The sequence below is a fragment of the Melanerpes formicivorus genome, unplaced genomic scaffold, assembly GCF_026170545.1.
Source record: "Melanerpes formicivorus ecotype bairdi unplaced genomic scaffold, bMelFor1.0.p_v2 SCAF_9, whole genome shotgun sequence".
Classification (NCBI taxonomy): Eukaryota; Metazoa; Chordata; class Aves; order Piciformes; family Picidae; genus Melanerpes; species Melanerpes formicivorus.
The window spans coordinates 15,319,581-15,339,526 of NW_027142361.1; the positions used below are offsets into that span (position 1 = coordinate 15,319,581).

Here is a 19,946-nt window from a genome sequence, read left to right on the forward strand (position 1 = left end):
AGACAACGGAACTCATTTCAAGAACAACCTTGTAAAGATCTGGGCCAAAGAGCACGGTATTGAGTGGATATTCCACATTCCCTACTATGCACCAGCTTCAGGGAAGATTGAACGCTACAACGGTTTGTTGAAGACCACTCTTAAAGCCATGGGGGGTGGATCTTTAAAAAACTGGGAAAAACATTTAGTAGAAGCAACCTGGCTGGTAAATAGTAGAGGTTCAGTGAACCGAGCTGGACCTGCACATTCTGCTACAGAAAGTAGAAGGTGATAGAGTTCCTGTGGTTATAGAAAAGAATTTGTTAGGTAAAACTGTTTGGGTATTTTCACCCTCAGGAGAGGCTAAACCTGTCCGAGGGGTGGTTTCAGCTGAAGGTCCGGGTCACACTTATTGGGTAATGCAAGAGAATGGTGAAATACAGTGTATTCCACAAAGAAATTTAACTTTAGCTGAAAGAGGTTAATTTCAAAGTGTCGTACAGCTACATCGCGTCCAAAAGAAGATTCAACGAGGAATCTACAGTGCACAAACCCTGAGATCCCTCAGAGCCCTGAGTCAACTAAAAGACCCTGAGAATCCCTGTTTCCCTTTTCTTCGCTTCGTCGGCGAAGAAATGAACTGTTTTTCCATTTTTCTCATTTTCTGATTTTCTTGGACTTTTGGATCATCTACATCTGAGCATAGCCAGAATGGACTATGAACTTTACTTACGAACTGTAAATATCATTTTGGATTGGATGAACAGTATGAACAGCCAATGAAATTGTTTAGAAGAGGTGGACTGTGCCCGGTTGAGGCTGTCCCCTTAAGAAAGGGAATATTGTAGTCGGATGTTGGTAAACGAAAATACGGATCTAAACTAATTTCATTGGTAGATTTGGGAGGAAGCACCTTCTGAACTGGGAGTGCAGCAGAGTTTCCTGGGAATTCCTGCACTTTTGTCTTCAGTCTTTCTTCCGCTCCTCCTTTGGGCAGCAGCTCTCTGTTCTGGGCTTTCGGCCAAGGCTTGACCTTGAAACTGATAAACTGCAAGGCCTGTATTAACTGCTTTCCAATTAACACATAACTGCTTCTAACTTTTTTCTCTTTCTAACCCTCTCTAGGGAAAGGGGGAGAAAAGGGGGAGCGGAGGTGTGGAACCCCCTCAGCAGAGGGGGGAACTCTCATTTCTGTGCTACTTTGTTGTATATCTTTATATATATTGTAAATATTGTAAATTCTGTAAATTCCCCTGCGTTTCCCTGCTTTGTAAATATACAGCACCCATTGCTTTGCTAATTCAGCTCTGAGCTTTTTTTTCCCTTTCCCTTCAATTTTCTTTCCCTTTACTTTACAGGGGGGAGGGAGAAGGCTTTTTGGCCTTACCCTTCCAACCCCTCGACACGTGGGTCAAGTTGAATCTGCTGCTGCTATTCAATGCCATGCTGCTGTCATGCCCCCTTCAAAATTGCAGTGCTGCCTAGAGCTTGAAGTTCAGATTGTAACTGGAAGCACAATCTACAGCAATCTGTGATAGCTTAAGTGAAAACAATCATCAGTTTGAACTGAGCAAGGACAGTCATGGGTCCAAAAGAAACTGTAGTTCAATTAGGTTTCCTGTATCACAGCTTGCATTTGGAGATTAGATCACAGTATCACAAAGGTTGGAAGAGACCTCAAAGAGCATCGAGTCCAACCTGTCACCCCAGACCCCATGACTAGACCATGGCACCAAGTGCCACGTCCAATCTCCCCTTGAACACCTCCAGGGACGGCAACTCCACCACCTCCCTGGGTAGCCCATTCCAATGACGAATTACTCTCTCGGTGAAGAACTTTCTCCTCACCTCGAGCCTAAACTTCCCCTGGTGCAGCTTGAGACTGTATGAGATCTTCAAAAGTTATGATGAAGTGACTGATTTTATGCTACTAAAAGTTTATGGGGACGGAGACATGCACCTCGAAAACCTGGAAGCCATCTGTACCAAGCTGTAACCTGTTTTCCCTACAGCTAGAAATTAATTTCCACTCAGAACTGCACAGAAAACAAGACTTGGAAATTTATTTCTTTATCCCACTATGGTGAGAACTTGTTAAATAGCAACATTTGTTACCTTCAAAGGAGATTCTGCAAGTATGCCAAACTATGGGTGTATCAGTTCTTACTATTTTCCTCTTAAAAATGCTACTCAAATTTAGTTTCAGTGACATTTAGACCTACAAGTATTACACAAAAACATTGTGTGTTTTTGAAGTACATACACTAAAATAAATATTATTGGGCTTTTAAAAATAAGTAAAACTTTTTACACAGTCTATCATATTTTTATCTTTCTGTATATTCTAACAGATCATCTGCAGCTACTGACAGCAATATGAAGTCACGCTACAGGACCAACGAGACTAATATTGAACATGTGTGCAAATTGTGATTTCTTGCAATTTACAGCACTACATGTTGGGAGGTTTGGGGTGAGGGGGAAATAGTAGAAAAGTAAAAAACATTACTTACCTGAGCTTTTCTGATAAGCTGAGAAAAATCAGGCCAATAGAAACCAATGGGTAATCCAACTTTTGCTGATGTTTTGAATTTGTCTCCTATCTTAAATGGGACATCGTCAAGATAACTGAAAGGCCCTAAGATCAAAAGCAGAAATTGTATCAAAAAAAAACCTTATGCATTTGATGTATTAAATTAAAGCTCATATTTCTGTATTTGGGAAGTATTTTCTCTCTGCTGCCTGAACTACATCAGGTGACTCAATACAAAGGAAGTTGCTTGATCAGAAACCCAGTGAATCTGGTTGGACTTGATTGCCTCGGTTTTGGTGGTTTGTTGGGGGGTGTTTTGTTCTGGTGAGGGGTTTTGTTTGTTTTGGTGGTGTTGTTTTTTGTTTTCCCCTCCCCATCTTCTAGTTCATAGCTATTAAAAAAAAAAAAAAGAAACCAAGCACACACAATGCAACAACCCCACAATTGAACAGATTTTGGAGTCAATATACCAAACATTTTAGGTCTCCTGAACACTATTGTTATGTTTCTATAAAAAGATCCATTGGTTTTGTCATATTCAAAACAGGTTTTAAAACAACCCAGCTTTAGAGCAGCTAAGCCAAACTAAATTCCAGGGTTTGCCATAAAAGTAGGAAGCAATGTTTGGACAGAAGTGGTCACAAGGGCAAAGTGACCCAAAGCCTAGATTCTCCACTTTAAGCAAATAACTCAAGACTATTTAGTATAGTATTTCTGATTTTTTTTTTTTTTTTAAACAAAGCAATCTAACTTCATCAGCTGGTGTTCCCCAGGGCTCAGTTTTGGAGCCAGTCTTGTTTAACATCTTAACAGGCCATTTTTATTAATCCTTAATCATGTATTTAAATTAGGCTTTTTCTTCTGTACTTCAATTTTTCACATTTGAGACTGAATTAAAAGCTCAAGGAAAAATGGAATTTCCCAGAACCCTCTTATCTGAAAGATTACCCAGAAAGATCAAGGCTGATTTTCTAAAAGCAGAAGTTTCTATAGCATAAGAAATCAATTTAGAAATTTCACATGAACCTCCCAGTATATTTTGATTACTGATTTCAAGAAACTACATTACATACAACAAATGGAACTTTCATGCTCCACAGAAACATTAAATCTCAAATTACACCTTATTTTCTAAAAGTTAAGCATGTATGCAGGTAAATTTTTGTTACCAATCATCTGCATGGTGCTAAACCTCTCAAATATAGAAGATATTCTTTGTTTGCCTGCTGAACTAGATTAATCCAATTTAGTAAAAAATTCACTGCTGAACAAAAAGCAAGCATAGTTCAATGATGTATTGAAAGCTTCACTTTCAGTCAAACTTTTTGTGTGACTTCGATAGAAAGGAGCTACAGATCTAGTGTCCACTTCAGCAAACATCAGATCAGTATCACAACTGCAGTTCAGCTTTGATTCTGAAGGGGAAAGTGGAAGTACAGGAAGATATTATTCTGCCATGAAGAACCAAGGAATAGTCACAGTTTAACCAAAGAACAGGCAAAGCATCAGCAAGCAACTATGCAAGAAGGAAGCCAAGGCACTTAATTCCTAACAGAATAGACTAGACTAGACTAGACAAGATGTATTGGGTTGAACTGAGGTGGAGTTAATTCTCCTCACAGCATCGTTCTAGGGCTGTGGGTTTTTTTTCCTTTTGCAGCAGTAGTTGATAACACAGCAGTGTTTTGGCTACAGCTGAATTGAGTATCCGAGCTGTGTCCTTTCAACATTTCCCTGCCCCAGGAGTACATTGAGGGGTGGGCAGGATCTTGGGAGGGGACACAACTGAGCCAGCTGACTCAGACTGGCCAAAGAGGTATTCCATACCATATGACATCAGCTCAGGTATAAGAAGGACGTGAAAGAAGGAAGTTTGGGGATTCGTCCATGGCGTTTATCCTCCCAAGGAACCACCAAGCTTAGAGAGTCCTGCTTCCTGAGACCGATCACCGTCCTGCTGATGGGAAGTAGAGACTAACATCTCTCTCTCTGCTTTCTTTGCTTCCGCGCGGTCTATTTGCTGTTTGCTTATTAGTGTTATTAAATTGCTCCTATCTTATCCCCGGCTTCTATTATATTTTCTTTCCCTTCTTCCCCTGTTCACTTAAGAGGGGGAGTGATAGAGCGGCTTGGTGGGTATCTGGCCTCCAGGCCAGAGCCAAACCACCACAGTCCTTTTTGGTGCATTGGCCGGGAAACGAAAATATAACGTAGCTGTAGTTTCTGCAGGTTTTTTTTTTTTTTATAAGCTTGCTTATGATACAGGCTTCTGTGCTGGTCACGTGGCTTGCTGATAACTTCTGCTTTGTTTTGGAAATACTTCATTTGTTTAGGAACATGCCGAAGCAAATAATGGCTATGTGTCTCTTTCTCCTGCTTGTAGGGCTGCTGTTCTGTGGGAGCTATGCTAGAGAGGTCATAATTTCTGTCTCCCCACCTGAAATGAGTGTAGAGAATTTTATTATGCAGGCCCCCAAGATTTTGATCCATCCATATGTGAGCTCCCTAGTACTGCTAATCAACATTACTGGCATGTTGCGGGTTTTGTGGAGTTTGATTCCATCATGGCATGAGAAGAGACAGTCTTCGGGTGGGGATATATTGAAGTGTGACTTGAAGCGGTCAGTCCCTGGGTGGCAGGGTGTGTGGAAGGACTTGGGCAGATTCCTAGGACGGTTATCACCTCCCATAGCCTGGGACTTTACCCCAGAAGAGGCGAGCAATCCTACTAAACTAACTCGCCATCTGATAAAAGGGTGCCTCGCTTATCCCAATGAGAACAAACAACTTCTTGCACTTTATTGGGGCCTGGCCTGTGCTTACCAAGCCACAGTTCAATACTCTATGAGGACTATGGCTGAGGCAGGCACCCAAACACTACCTGAGGACACCATGGTGGAGATGGGGACCCAGACAGCAACCAGAGAGATTGACCCAGTTGTAAAAAAGAAGCAGTGGACAAGGAGGTCAACAGGTCCCTCTCATCGATTGATAAGGGATGAGGAAGATTATGATCAAGAGGCTGGTCCATCAAGTGGGAGATCAGAGGATGTGAGTGAGATTAGACAAGAAGCAGAGACTACTCGGTCCTTGACCTCAGCAGAACTGAGAGACATACGCAAGGATTATAGTCGCCAGCCAGGAGAGCGAATTGCTGCTTGGCTGCTCCGGTGCTGGGATAATGGGGCTGACAGCCAACTGCTGGAAGGCAAAGAGGCCCAACAATTGGGACCCATTGCTAGAAACAGAGGTATTGAGAAAGGCACTGCAAAGGAGACAGGCATATGCAGCCTCTGGAGACGACTCCTGCTAAGTGTGAGGGCCAGGTACCCATGCAAGGAGGACCTTATGAGTTCTCCAGGGAAGTGGAATACGGCAGATGAAGGAATCCAATACTTAAGAGAATTAGCGGTGTTGGAAGTTATCTATAGTGATTTAGATGATCAAAGTGTCTCCACAGATCCAGAAGATGTCCCATGCACACAGGCCATGTGGAGGAAAGTGATCCAAGGTGCTCCAGCATCGTATTCTAACAGCCTAGCAATGATGTACTATTTGGATGAGGATGCATGGTCTGTGGAGATTGTGTCAGCCCAGCTCCAGAATTTTGAAGATAACCTCTGTACTAACTCATTTCCACGCGTCAGTGCCTCATTGACCAGGTCTACTCCAAGAAATCTGTCCCCTCCTGCCTCAGTCGGAGGGAAAGGGAGCCCCAGACGCACACCACGTGGAATACTCTGGTTTTTCCTTTGTGACCAGGGGGAGGACATGAGGAAGTGGGATGGTGAACCCACTTATAAACTGGAAGCTCGGGTACATGAACTGAAAGGAAAAACAACAACTAAAAAGGGACCATTTAAGAAAACAGCAAAGGTATCTGCTGTAAAAAGCCAAGAAAGTAATCAACGATCTCTCAGGAGAAAAAGAATTGAGGTTACACCCCTTGATCCCGATGAGGGGACTTCTGGCCAGGTACTACCCAGATCAGACAGTGAATGCTCTGATGAGGACCAGGAGTAGAGGGTCCCTGCCTTCGGCCAGGAGGAGGAGAGGGATGACAGAGTATATTGGACTGTGTGGATTCGATGGCCTGGCACATCAAAGCCACAGAAATACAAGGCGCTGGTAGACACAGGGGCACAGTGTACATTGATGCCATCAGGGCATAGAGGTGCTGAATCTCTTTGGATTTCTGGAGTAACAGGAGGCTGCCAGGAGCTGTCTGTATTAGAAGCTGATGTGAGCCTAACAGGGGACAAGTGGGAAAGACATCCCATTGTGACTGGACCAGAAGCCCCTTGCATTCTTGGTATTGATTACCTCAAGAGAGGGTACTTCAAGGATTCAAAGGGTTATGGATGGGTTTTTGGTATGGCCACGGTGAATACAGAGAAGATCAGACAGCTGTCTACCCTGCCTGGCCTTTCAGAAAGTCCTTTCGTTGTGGGATTACTGCAGGTTGAAGAACAACAGGTGCCAATTGCTACTAGAACAGTGCACTGACGGCAGTGTCGTACAAACAGAGACTCCCTGGGTCCCATTCATGAACTGATTCACCAGCTGGAGATCCAGGGAGTGATCAGCAAAACACACTCACCTTTTAACAGCCCCATATGGCCAGTGCCAAAATCTGATGGAGGATGGAGATTAACTGTGGACTATCGTGGCCTAAACGAAGCGACGCCACCACTGAGTGCTGCTGTACCAGACATGCTAGAGCTCCAGTATGAGCTGGAGTCAAAGGCAGCTAAATGGTACGCTACTATTGACATCGCCAATGCGTTCTTCTCAATCCCATTGGCAGCAGAGTGCAGGCCACAATTTGCTTTCACCTGGAGGGGTGTTCAATACACGTGGAATCGATTGCCCCAGGGGTGGAAGCATAGCTCCACCATTTGTCATGGACTAATTCAGAGTGAACTGGAAAAGGGTGAGGCCCCTGAACATCTCCAGTACATTGATGACATCATTGTGTGGGGCGATAAAGCAAAGGAAGTGTTCAAGAAGGGAGAAAAAACATTCAAATACTCTTAAAGGCTGGGTTTGCTATAAAGAAAAGCAAAGTCAAAGGACCTGCGCAAGAAATTCAGTTCTTGGGAATAAAGTGGCAGGATGGATGCCGTCATGTACCTATGGACGTGGTCAACAAGATAACAGCCATGTCTCCACCGTCCAACAAGAAAGAGACATAATCCTTTCTAGGCCTTGTGGGGTTCTGGAAGATGCATGTTCCAGGCTACAGTCAGCTTGTCAGCCCTCTCTATCGAGTAACTCGAAAGAAGAATCAATTTGAATGGGGTAGTGAGCAGCAACAAGCTTTCGAACAGATCAAACAAGAGATAGCTCGTGCAGTGGCACTTGGGCCCATTCGCACAGGACCATCGGTGCAGAATATCCTTTACACCGCAGCTGGGGAGCATGGTCTTACTTGGAGCCTCTGGCAGAAGACACCAGGTGAAACCCGAGGTCAGCCGTTGGGATTTTGGAGTAGAGGATATCGAGGATCAGAATCCCACTATACACCAACTGAGAAGGAGATCTTAGCAGCCTATGAGGGAGTTCGAGCTGCATCAGAAGTAGTGGGTACAGAAGCAACTCTCCTCTTAGCACCAAGGCTGCCTGTGCTGCATTGGATGTTCAGAAGAAACATCCCTTCTACTCATCATGCCACCAGTGCTACATGGAGTAAGTGGGTAGCACTGATTACACAGCGAGCTCGACTGGGAAAACCAAATGTAGCAGTTTGAGCTGGGTGCCCCCCTGCAATGTTTACTTCCTGTGTCCAGAAGTCCAGTCCAGAGGGGTGGACACAGGAAATTATGTAGTATTTCCTACCACAATTCTTTGCACCACTATAAGATCCAGTGCAGAGTCTAGCACTGTCTCTTTTTTCTTCCTCCTCCGTCAGCTGGTAACTGGGGGAGATGTCTCCTGGCTTTGGGCCTCGCTGGGCAGTCTCAGATCTGGCCAGCTGAGACTAGCCTAGCAGTGGGAGGGGGAAGAAGGAGCCCTGGGGGTCTTGGGTGTACCCTCAGGTGGAGATGGGATCTCTCTGGGTCTGTTTTGGGATCTTTCTTTGTCACTATGCTTTTGGCTTTCTGTAAAAGTTCACTGCTTTCTATTTAAACTTCCCATCACTTTTGCAATCCGTTTGTCTGAGTGTTTATTGTTGCCAGGGGTGGGGAAAGGGGCTGCCTCAACCCAGCACACTAGACTAGACTAGGTTGGAAGAGACCTTCAAGATCATTGCGTCCAACCTATCATCCAACCCACCTAATCAACTAGACCATGCAACCAAGCACCCTATCAAGTCTCAGAGGCTAAACAGATTAGTCTTTATGACCTGTCTAGGCTGGTACATTAGTCAGGAGAAATAGTAGGATTCATCCTTGTGTCAGGTTACACCCATCTCTGGGGGGGCTGAAAAGAACCCAGCCCCCCGGCAGACAAAGAAACCTGATCCAGGTGGGCAGAGAGACTTGGTTTTTCCCCCTCCCAGGGGAAGGGGTCTCGAGGTCAAAGTCTATTCCACCACTTCTTCCTGTCCAGCAAGCCTAATTAAGGGGAGCCATCTTCTTGGCTCTTGCTCCTTCCTTGCCTGCTTGACAGACATCTCTGCTGCCCCTGCTTCCTCAGTTACCATGTGGCTTGCCTCCATGCTGCATCCACACTTCTAAGGACTGCATCCAAAGAGGATCCACATTTACATCAAGGGAATACAATGCCAGCTGGGCCTGTTTTTTTATATTTTTCTATTTACCCTTTTCCTCATACCTTTTTAACTTTCCCTATTATTCAAATGCCATATATATTTTGTTAAACTTACCTTTTTTATTTCCAAGTCAATTCCAGACCATTTATTTTGTGATTATTTTTTTATTATTATTATTTTTTTACTTCTCCTTTCTCCTGCCTAATTTGCTTTTACCCTACCAGGAAAAAAGGGAGAGGGGAGGCAATCTAAATCTGTCCCATTTGGGCTCTTGGACTCTGGGAAAAGCTTAAACTCCAACAATCCTATTGAAGAGAGAAGAATATCAGTTTTCACTTACCATGAGAGTCAGATGCCAACTTCTTAGAAGCCATTTAGAATCTGAAAAACATTTTAAAAGAGCTTTATCAACTTTATACATGTAGCACAGCATAAGCCTATGCAGTTCCGCAGTGTTTTATCTCTAGATTACGGGACGTGTTGTAGACACTTCTAGAAGGTGTAAGAGACGGGTACCCCCTCAGGGATGGTATGAGGGATCATCTTGGAAGATGGATTGCCATGGGAAAGGCATCCAATATTTGAGGGAACTGCCTGTGCTGAAAATGTTCTATGACATGAATGACAGTCCCCAGCCTGTAGACCCAGATGAGGCAGTGTGCACACCAGCCATGTGAAAAAAGTTATTATGAGCTGCCATATGCCAGCTCATTGGCAATGTCAGTCTGGGCCATGAGAGATGGCCAAGGACAAACAGTGGATGAACTGATTAGCCAGCTCTGGCAATATGAGGGAAGTTTCTCTTCTAATGTACAGGCCTATGTTTCAGCCATGGAGGAACTGACTTGAAGGTTTGACCAATTCTAAGAGAACTCATCTGACTCCCCTCCTGCACAGCCCAGTGTATCAGGAAATTCTCCCCCAAAGAACACTGCTCCTGTTTCCAGTGGGAAATCTTCCAAAAAGAGCAAAAAAATGGATACAAATGTCTACAGAGACCAGCTTCAGGGCAGGTAAGGCTGCACTAGGGAAGGGATCTGAAGCAAAAAGGTCTCTGTGGCTTTTTTGAAGCCTGATAAAACACTATCCCTGTGCCAGGGGCTGGTGGGCCTGAGGAAAGACCTCCCAGAAGAGGACCTGACATGGTTATAACATGGCCAAAAGCCACTGCCAGAAGGAATGCGGCAACTCAGACTGAGCTCCTGTATGAAAATGTGGCAATGCAGGTGTCTGGCTGCAAGGAGTACCTTCCCCTGGTGCTTGTTCCAATGGGAGGCAGTGACACCACCTGTCTGTGGTGTGAACAGATCAATGATTTGCTCAGCCAGGTGGTAGAGCTGAAAGAGGAGCTGGTAAGGTTGAGAAGAATCAGAGAATGTAAGAATGAAATGTATTGATGGAATCATACCATGAGGAGGCAGCAGATAGAGGCTCTTCAAAAAGCAGAGAATCCCCTCCCCTCCTGTCACCAGGCTGAAGGAAGGGGCCTAAGAAAAGGAAGGGAATGGATACAGGTTCCTGCTAGGGGAGGCAGGCGAACCCCTTCCCAGCCTCCCTCACCTTCCCAGTTACCCTTACTTAAAAGATGTAGAGCACTGGAAGTTGAGAGCCAGGAAAAGGAGGATGTAGAAGGACCATCTACAGGGTTGTCTGGAATGAGGAAATCTGCCCTATGCATTATTACTTACAATGTTATAAAAAAAGGAGGGTAATTGTTATTGGAGACTCCCTTCTCAGGGCAACAGAAGGCCCCATATGCCAATCTGACCCATCCCACAGGGAAGTCTGCTGTCTCCCTGGGGCCTAGGTTAAGGTTGTTAATAGGAAGCTCCCAGGTGTGGTAGGGCCTTCTGATTATTAGCTGCTTTTGGTAATGCAGAATGGTAATGATGAGGTAGAGGAGAGATGGTGGGGGCAATCAAAAGGGCACTGGGGGCAGATGCTACAAGGATCACATGTGCAGGTTCTATTTGCCTCAGTCCCTTCAATTACAAGAAAAAATACTGAGAGACTCAAAAAAGCACACCAGATTAATACTTAAAGGGTGATGCCAATGGTCCAGTTTTGGGTTTTTCAACCATGGGGAGATCTACACAGCACCTGGCCTACTGAGACCAGATGGGGTTCAGATGACTCTAAGGGGGAAAAGGATCCGGAGTCATGAGCTGGCAGGGTTCATTGATCAATCTTTGAACTAGATATGAAGGGGGAAGGAGTTACAACCAGATCAAATGAAGATGACCCTGGGAAAGGCATAGCAACATTGGGAGCTAAACCACTGGCCCAGCTGAAGTGCAACTGTACTTCATCAGGGACCCAGCTCAAATGCCATTATGTGAATGCCCGAAGCATGGGCAATAAACAAGAGGAGCTGGAGCTGCTTGTGTGCCTGCAGCACTATGATCTGATCAGCATCACAGAGACATGGGGGAATGACTGTTATGATTGGTGTGTTGGATTAGAAGGGTATAAACTCTTCAGTAAGGACACACAGGGGAAACAAGGTGGGGGTGTTGCCCTCTGTCAATGAACAGCTAGAACGCATGGAGCTATACCTGGCAAGTGATGATGAGAAGACCGAGTGCCTGTGGGCCAGAGTGAAAGGAAGGGTAGAATATGTTACAGTGGGGATCTGCTACAGACAACCTGACCAATAGGACCAAGTGAATGAGGCCCTTCATAGACAGATAAGAGTTGCATCTTGTTCACAAGCCCTGGGGGACTTTAGCCACCCCACTTGGAGAAACAACACAGCAGACCATAAGCAATGCAGGGGATTCCTGGAATGCACTGATAACTTCCTCCTCCAAGCAATAGAGGAACCGATGCAAAGAGGTGCCATGCTAGACCTTGTTCTCACCAACAGAGAGGGGCTAATAGGCAGCGTTAAACTCATGGGCAGTCTTGGCTGCAGTGACTATGAGATGGTGGAGTTTAAGATCCTAAGGCCAGCAAAGGAGGAGAAGCTCAACAAGCTTGAAACTCTCAACTTCAAAAGAGCTAACTTTCACCTCTTCAGATACCTCTTTGGTAGTGTACCATGGGACAAAGCCCTGGAGGCACTGGGAGCCCAGGAAAGCTGGTTGACTTTCAAGGATCATCTCCTCCACACTCAAAGGCACTACATCCCTAAAAGGAAGAAATCAGGCAAAAACATCAAGAAAAATATATGGATGAAGAAAGAACTCCTGACCAAATTTAAATACAAAAGAGGAATCCACAAAGTGTGGAAGCAAGGACAGGTAAGCTGGGATCATAGAACGTTAGATGTTGGAAGGGCCCTCCAGAGAACATCACATCTAATCTAGTTGGACAGTTCTCAGTCTTCAAATTGTAAATATCTTTATGTTCATAGAACGCTTGGTACATAAGGTTCCTCCAATCTATAGCAATATAAATTTACCGATATATGCCAAGCCCAAAAGAAAAATGGATTCTTTAAAGACTAAGCTATAAGGATGTAAAGAAACATCTCAGAAGCAAGCAGCTGTAAAAGCCAGTGAATTGACAGACTCTGAACTCACATTTTCAGAGACAGGACTGCACAAGCAGGCACTCCATCTTGCTGTGAAACTCTGAAGCTAGCTAATGGGCACACATTTTCATATAATTGAGTTTGTTCACATTTGTCAGTTTTCATTTGCATCTTGTCCTCCGTGTTTAATTTCTGAAGGCTGGCAGACAGTTAACACATGTTCACAGATGGCAAAGGAAGGAGAATACATACATAGAATAAATCAGGTTGGAAGAGACCTTCAAGATCATTGCGTCCAACCCATCAACCAATCCAACCCACCTAAACAATTAAACCATGGCACCAAGCACCCCATCAAGTCTCCTCCTGAACACCTCCAATGACGGTGACTCCACCACCTCCCCGGGCAGCCCATTCCAATGGGCAATCACTCCCTCTGTATAGAACTTCTTCCTAACATCCAACCTAAACTTCCCCTGGCGCAGCCTAAGACTGTGTCCTCTTGTTCTGGTACTGGCTGCCTGGGAGAAGAGACCATCATCCGCTTGTCTACAACCTCCCTTCAGGCAGTTGTAGAGAGTGATAAGGTCACCCCTGAGTCTCCTCTTTTCCAGGCTGAGCAATCCCAGCTCCCTCAGTCTTTCCTCATAGGGCTTGCGTTCCAAACCCCTCACCAACTTTGTTGCCCTTCTCTGGACTCGTTCCAGCAAGTCAACATCCTTCCTAAACTGAGGGGCCCAGAACTGGACACAGTACTCGAGGTGAGGCCTAACCAGTGCAGTGTACAGGGGCAGAATGACCTCCCTGCTCCTGCTGGCCACACTGTTCTTGATGCAGGCCAGGATGCCATTGGCTCTCTTGGCTGCCTGGGCACCCACCACAAGCTGCTCAGAGCCAACGATGCCTTCTCCCCACCCCAAGCTGGATCACATGTTCAAACTCAAAGAAGGGTTTCAATGGGGCTCTGTTGAGGGAGGGGCAAAGGAGTGGGTTCTGTATATTTACAAAGCAGTTTAGGAAAATGCAGGTTTATGTACAGAATTTACAGTATTTACAATATATACAGAAATATACAACAAAGTAGCACAGAAATGAGAGTTCCCTCCTCTGCTGAGGGGGGTTCCCCACCCCTGTATCCTCCTTCTCTCCCCTTTCCCCCCCGAGAGGGTTAGAAAGAGAGGGGGGAAAAAAAGCAGCAGTTTATTGGAAAGCAGTTAATACAGGCCTTGCAGTTTATCAGTTTCAAGGCCAGATTGGCCGAAAGCCCAGAACGCTGTGAGCTGCAAGCCACCGAAGTAGGGGAAGGAAGACTGCCCAGAAAACTGCTGTATTCCCAGTTCAAAAGGTGCTTCCCCCCAATCTACCAATGCAATCAGTTTAGATCCGTCTTTCGTTTACAAGCATTCCACACAATATCCCCTTCCTTAAAGGGACAGCCTCAAATGGTGTCGTAGGGTGGAAGGGAAAGGCCTCCTCCCCCCGGCGAGCGAAGAAAAAAAAACTCACAGCTGAATTAGCAAAGCAGTGGGTGCTGTATATTTCCGAAGCAATATAGGATATGCAGGGGAATATACAGGATTTACAATAGCTACAAAAATATACAATAAAGTAGCACAGAAATGAGAGTTCCCCCCTCTGCTGAGGGGGTTCCCCACCTCTGCTCCCCCTTCTCTCCCCCTTTCCCCAGAGAGGGTTAGAAAGAGAGAAAAGAGAAAAAAATCAAAAGCAGTTATGTGTTAATTGGTAAGCGATTAGTACAGGCCTTGCAGTTTATCAGATTCAATTGACCACACCCCTCTGACTTCTTCCCTTCAAACAGTTCTCAATCCACCTCACTATGTGAGCTAGACCACACTGCCTCAGCTTAGCTGCAAGGATGCTGTGGGAGAGTGTGTCAAATGCCTTACTGAAATCAAGATAAAACACATCCACTGCTCTACCATCATCCATCCACCTAGTTATGTCCTCATAAAAGGCTATCAAGTTGGTCAAACATGATTTCCCTTTGGTAAATCCATGTTCACTGCTCCAATGGGCTGCCTGGGGAGGTGGTGGAGTCACCATCACTGAAGGTGTTCAGGAGGAGACTTCATGGGGTGCTTGGTGCCATGGTTTAGTTGTTTAGGTGGGTTGGATGCGATGATCTTTAAGGTCTCTTCCAACCTGGTGTATTCGACCCTCTAGTCCTTGATATGCCTAAGAACAGTGCTGAGGATAAGTTGCTCCATCCCCTTTCCAGGGATGGAGGCGAGGCTGACCTGTCTATAGTTACCCAGCTCCTCCTTCTTACTCTTTTTGAAGACTGGAGTGATATTTGCCCTCCTCCAGTCCCCAGGCACCTCTCCTGTCCACCATGACTCACCAAAGATGCTGGAGAGTGGTCTGGCAATGACCTCTGCCAGTTACCGCAGCACCCTTGGATGCATCCCATCAGGATGCATGGATTTATGGATGTCCAGATAACTATTCTCTAACCCAGTCCTCATCAACCACGGAAAACAGCTCCTTTGTCCTGTCCTCCTCTGGGGCCTCAAGCTCCTGAGGACAGCCTCCAACAGTATAGATGGAGACAAAGAAGGCATTTAGTAACTCTACCTTCTCTGTGTCCTCTGTCACCAAAGCACCCACCTCATTCAGCAGTGGGCCTACATTGCCTCTGGTCTTAGCTTCTCTAGCAATGTATTTGAAGAAGCCCTTTCTGGTGTTGTTGACCTCCCTCACAAGGCTGAATTCCAAGGAGTCCTTAGCCTTCCTAGTAGACTCCCTAAATACTAACAGCAGTCCTATACTCCTCTCAAGTGGCCAGACCCTCCTTCTATGATCTGTGGACTCTCTTCTTCCACCTGAGTTTGCTTAGCAGTTCCCTACTTAACCATGCAGGTCTCCTGGCTCCCTTTCTCAATTACCTACTCTTTAGGATGCTCTGATCTTGACCTTGGAAGAGGTCCTTCAATGTTAAACAACTGTCTTGAGCCCCTCTACCTTCTAGTACCCTGTCCCATGAGATTTCCCTTAGCAATTGCCTGAAAAGGCCAAAGTTGGCCCTGCTGAAATTCAACATTGTAATCCTGATTGATACTTTCTTCCTACCACTAAAGATCCTGAACTCCACCCTCTTGTGGTCACTGCAGCCAAGGCTGCCCTCAACCTTCACTGCTTCAACCAGGCCCTCCTTGTTGGTGAGTATCAGGTCCAGTAACTCTCCTCTCTTAGTTGTTTCCTCCACCATTTGCATCAAGAAATTATCATCAATGCACTGGAGGAACCTCCTGGACTGTGGGTGGCTGGCTGTGTAGGTCTTCCAGCAAATAGCTAGGTAGTTGAAGTTCCTCCTGAGAACCAGGGCCTGTGATTGTGAGGCTGTTGTCAGCTGTCTATAGAAGGCCTCATCAACTTCATCAACCTGATCAGGTGGTCTGTAATAAACACCCACAATAGCATCACCCATGCCAGCCTGCCCCTTAATCTGCACCCACAAACTCTCAACTTGCCCCTCATCCACCCCGGGCTGAACTCAACACATTCTAGTTGCTCTCTCACATAGAGAGCAACTCCACCACCCTGCTTAGCTGATCTATCTTTCCTAAAAAGGACATAGCTGTCCATGACCACATTCCAGTCATGTGAGCTGTCCCTCCATGTCTCTGTAATTGCCACTAGATCATAACCCCTTGACCATAGATGGATATCTAACTCCTCCTGTTTATTCCCCATGCTGTGTGCATTGGTGTACAGACAGTGCAGGGAGTGAGCTGAGCACACCAATTCTACCCTGGGGGGGTGGGAGGCCTTCTGGTCTACATTAATACTAGAACACCGCCCCACTGGTGCAATCCCAGCAACAACCCCTTCCCCCTTTATCTCTAGTTTAAAGCTCTGTGAATGAGCCCTGCTAGTACTTGTCCTAGAACCCTTTTCCTCCTGCAAGATAAGCCTCTCCCACATACTACCATTCATCCTGGGGTCCTACAAAACCAGTCATTATCAAAGAACCCAATGCCTTGCCTGTAGCACCAGTCTCAGAGCCAGGTATTTACAGACTGGATTCTTCTACTCCCTTCCATATTGTGTCTGGGTACTGAAAGTAGAGAAAAGAAAGTCACCTGTGCCCCAGAGATTTTCACCAACCCTCCCAAGGCCTTGAAGTCTCTCTTCATTCCCCTCAGACTACAGGATGCAGTTTCCTTCCCACTTGTCTGAAAGATAATAGCCACGTGACTGCACCATGTTGGGGAGTTCTTTAGTGATATCCCTGATTTTGGCTTCAGGGAGACTGCAGACTTCCCTATGTTGAGGGTCAACCCTGCACGTTGGGCCCTCTGTTCCTGCCAGGAGTGAGTCTCCAACCACCATCACTCTTCTCTTCCTTGTAGAAGAGGTTGCTATGTACACTTGACCCGTGCCACAGCCACAAACCCTCCACCCCTCATCCCCTCCATTTAAGCTTCTGTCTTCCACCTGACAGCGTAGGACACAGGGGCCTCTCAACGTCCAGTGCGCCATATCTGTTATGTAGGGATAACTGGGAAGGGGTTCATCTATGGGAAAGAAGGCAAGAAAAAGGTCTGGCTCATTGCAGCACCACCTCCTCCCCTTTTTTCTTAACACCCTAGATCACAGTTGGAGTAAGATTCCCCCCACCAAGCTCACACAGAAGCCTCTTAACCTCATAACAGGCTGTGAAATGCAGCATGCCTTCTGTCAGTAGCATAGCCACCGAAGTTACATCAACAGTCACAACTCACTTGTTCTTTAATTTGTGGATACTCATTTGCCATTTAGGAATATCCACATCAAAGTGCTTAAATTCCACATGAATACATTTTTACTGAGTCCAGGATGACAGCAAAATTAGTTGCACAGACAAGTGCCAGAGCCCGTCTGCTTATCTCTATCCTAAAGAGACAGCATTAACATCATAAGATCTCTGTACAGCTAATTTCTGGGTGAGACTTGTTTGGAATTTAAGTGATGTGGGGAATAAAAACACTTGATAAGTCGATTAGTCACTTCCATCTGTTGTAATTTTTTTTTTACTAATTTAAAAAACCAAAGCCATCTTAACTTTGCTTTTAAAATGATAATTTTTGAGCTAACAAAAATCAGGAAGATAGGTCTTAAATTATACTGAATATCTACATAAAAGTGCTAAATGCTTTACTTCTAGTATATGCTGAGCTAAATGGAACACAAGGCATTATCAAGAAGTTAGAAACTACAAAACTGATGTATTCTTACATTAGTGTATGCATCCATGGTATGTCTGCATCTCAAATGCAGAGAAAGATATAATCCTCTTATCCATTCAAAAGCACAACAATTAACTTGAAAAAAATCCAGAAATAGGCAATAAGCATCATCATACATGCGAGTGCTACAACCCAAGAAGTAAACAAGACTGTCTTTTCAGCATACAAGAAGATGCAACCAAAGAGTGAATACAGTAGTAATCTAAAGTGACATGTAGCATAGAGAAGACAAGTACTGTGATTTTCACAACAGAAGAAACAGAAAATAACGAATTACCTGAAGGCACGCTTGATAAAAAACACACAGTACCTCCTCAAGCAAAAGCAGATGTTTAGGCTCTTCACAGTTTTCCCTACTAACCATTTACTCAGATTTCAATGGCAATCAGTTTTTAGAAGGCAGATTCATCAAGTGTTATTAAACAGAAAAGTATTCCCTTGACTCAGTCCCCAGAAACACCAGAAAGCAGAAAGGAGTGTCACTCTACTTGCCTAACTTTCCTCTGTTCCCTAGGTCTAGACCAGGGGAGAGTGCCAGGACTCCATCCCTCTGAGCTGACCGTACAGATTCTCATCTCCATTAAAAGATACCTTCAAAAGCAATCTCGAGACGACATGGAGACGGAGCAAGGTCACACACTAACGGAGCGCCCACAGGCTCGCTCCCCTTCACATCCAAGAGAGAGCCCCCCCCCCCCCAACCTGCGAGCCCCATTCCGAGAGGGCAGTGGCCCCGCAGTCGCTCTGCTTCGTACCTGCTTAATCACGACAGGACTGCGGAGAGCCCCTCGCCCCAGACGAAGAGAAGCGACGGCTAAATTTGTCCCAGCGGCGGGCCGGAAGGCCCAGGGAGTGGCCGGCTCGGCTTCACTGCCCAGACACTGGTACAAGACCAGCACACATACACCCCACCCCCGGCCCGCTCGTTACCTGCGCGGCACCTGGCGCCTCTGGCTGCCCCTGCAGTCACTACCCACCGCCCACCCCTACAAAACCCGCACAGTATCACCACCACTAGCCCTGCAACCAGATAACGCCATCTTGTTTACCTGCCCTCCACCTCGCCTCCCCGGCGACCCGCTAACGTCACGCCGCAAGGTCACCTGCCCCCACCAGTCCAATCGGAAAGTACTCACACTGACGTCGCCTCAGCGGAGAAAAGGGGGAGGCAAGCTCCGCCTCTTTCCACGAGTGGCAGTGGCCGGGCTTGTTCCTGGATCAGGCTTTGCTATGGGGCTCCTCTATCACTTCCTGCCCCTCTCCCACATGGACACAGCAACAGGCTCCGCCGGGGGCTGGATGAAGGTGGTGAACCAGCTTCAGAGGAGGCATTTTGCCACATATGCCTCAGCCCCTTCCCTCAATGGCCACGACTGCCTTGATGCTTGTTCCTGTACCCCTCGTAAGAGAGTGTACATTTGCCCGGCGCAACGGAGGGGGCGAGAATTCTCAATAAGGATCCCAATCCCTGGACCAAAGAGCCTTGGAGCAAAAGTCACTGGCTATTGAGTATAAGACGTTCCTCCTCTGGTTTGGATACCTGCCCATCAGTCACAGTGAAAGCTATGCAGAGTTGGGTTAATTCCTGGGAAAAAGGGGGCGTTAGAGTCCCCATTCCATTTTGGAATATATACGTTGGATGGTACCATGGTATTAGTAGTTGTTGGTGTCTTTGTTATAACTTCTGTTGTGCTCCTTTGATGTTGTACTTCTGTTAATACTTTTCTGCAGTTAATGTTTTTGAAAAAGATAGAGAAGCAGGACAAAGTAATATATGCTGATATGTTTTTCACTCTGAGACAGCACCCTGAATGGCAGAAGTAGTGTCAAATTAATCTTGTTCCTCATGACCCTTTAGTTTTGGCATAACAGAAGGAAGCTGAAAATTGCAATATATTTATAATGTGAGCTGTAAATAATGTGAATAATGTTAATAATGTGAATACATTAATATCAGATTGAAATATGTGAGTGATTGTGGCAGTTTAGGCTGGG

General features: G+C 45.7%; 1 protein-coding gene across 4 annotated transcripts in view; it reads right to left on the minus strand.

The window, feature by feature from the left end:
- Positions 1 to 18,992, minus strand: part of UBAP1 (ubiquitin associated protein 1) — a 125,482-nt gene extending 106,490 nt beyond the window's left edge. For 2 of the 4 annotated variants that reach the window (XM_068143137.1, XM_068143139.1), the window contains exons 1-3: positions 18,707 to 18,992; positions 9,568 to 9,608; positions 2,493 to 2,617 (exon numbers count right to left, since the gene is read on the minus strand). In XM_068143137.1, the coding sequence (XP_067999238.1) occupies positions 2,493 to 2,617; positions 9,568 to 9,601 (159 nt within the window). In that variant the 5' untranslated portion in view covers positions 9,602 to 9,608; positions 18,707 to 18,992. Of the gene's footprint in view, positions 1 to 2,492; positions 2,618 to 9,567; positions 9,609 to 12,250; positions 12,357 to 18,706 lie in introns of those variants that run through there. The other 2 variants (XM_068143138.1, XM_068143141.1) reach the window with 2 other exon arrangements.
- Between the last annotated feature and the right edge of the window lie 954 nt (positions 18,993 to 19,946).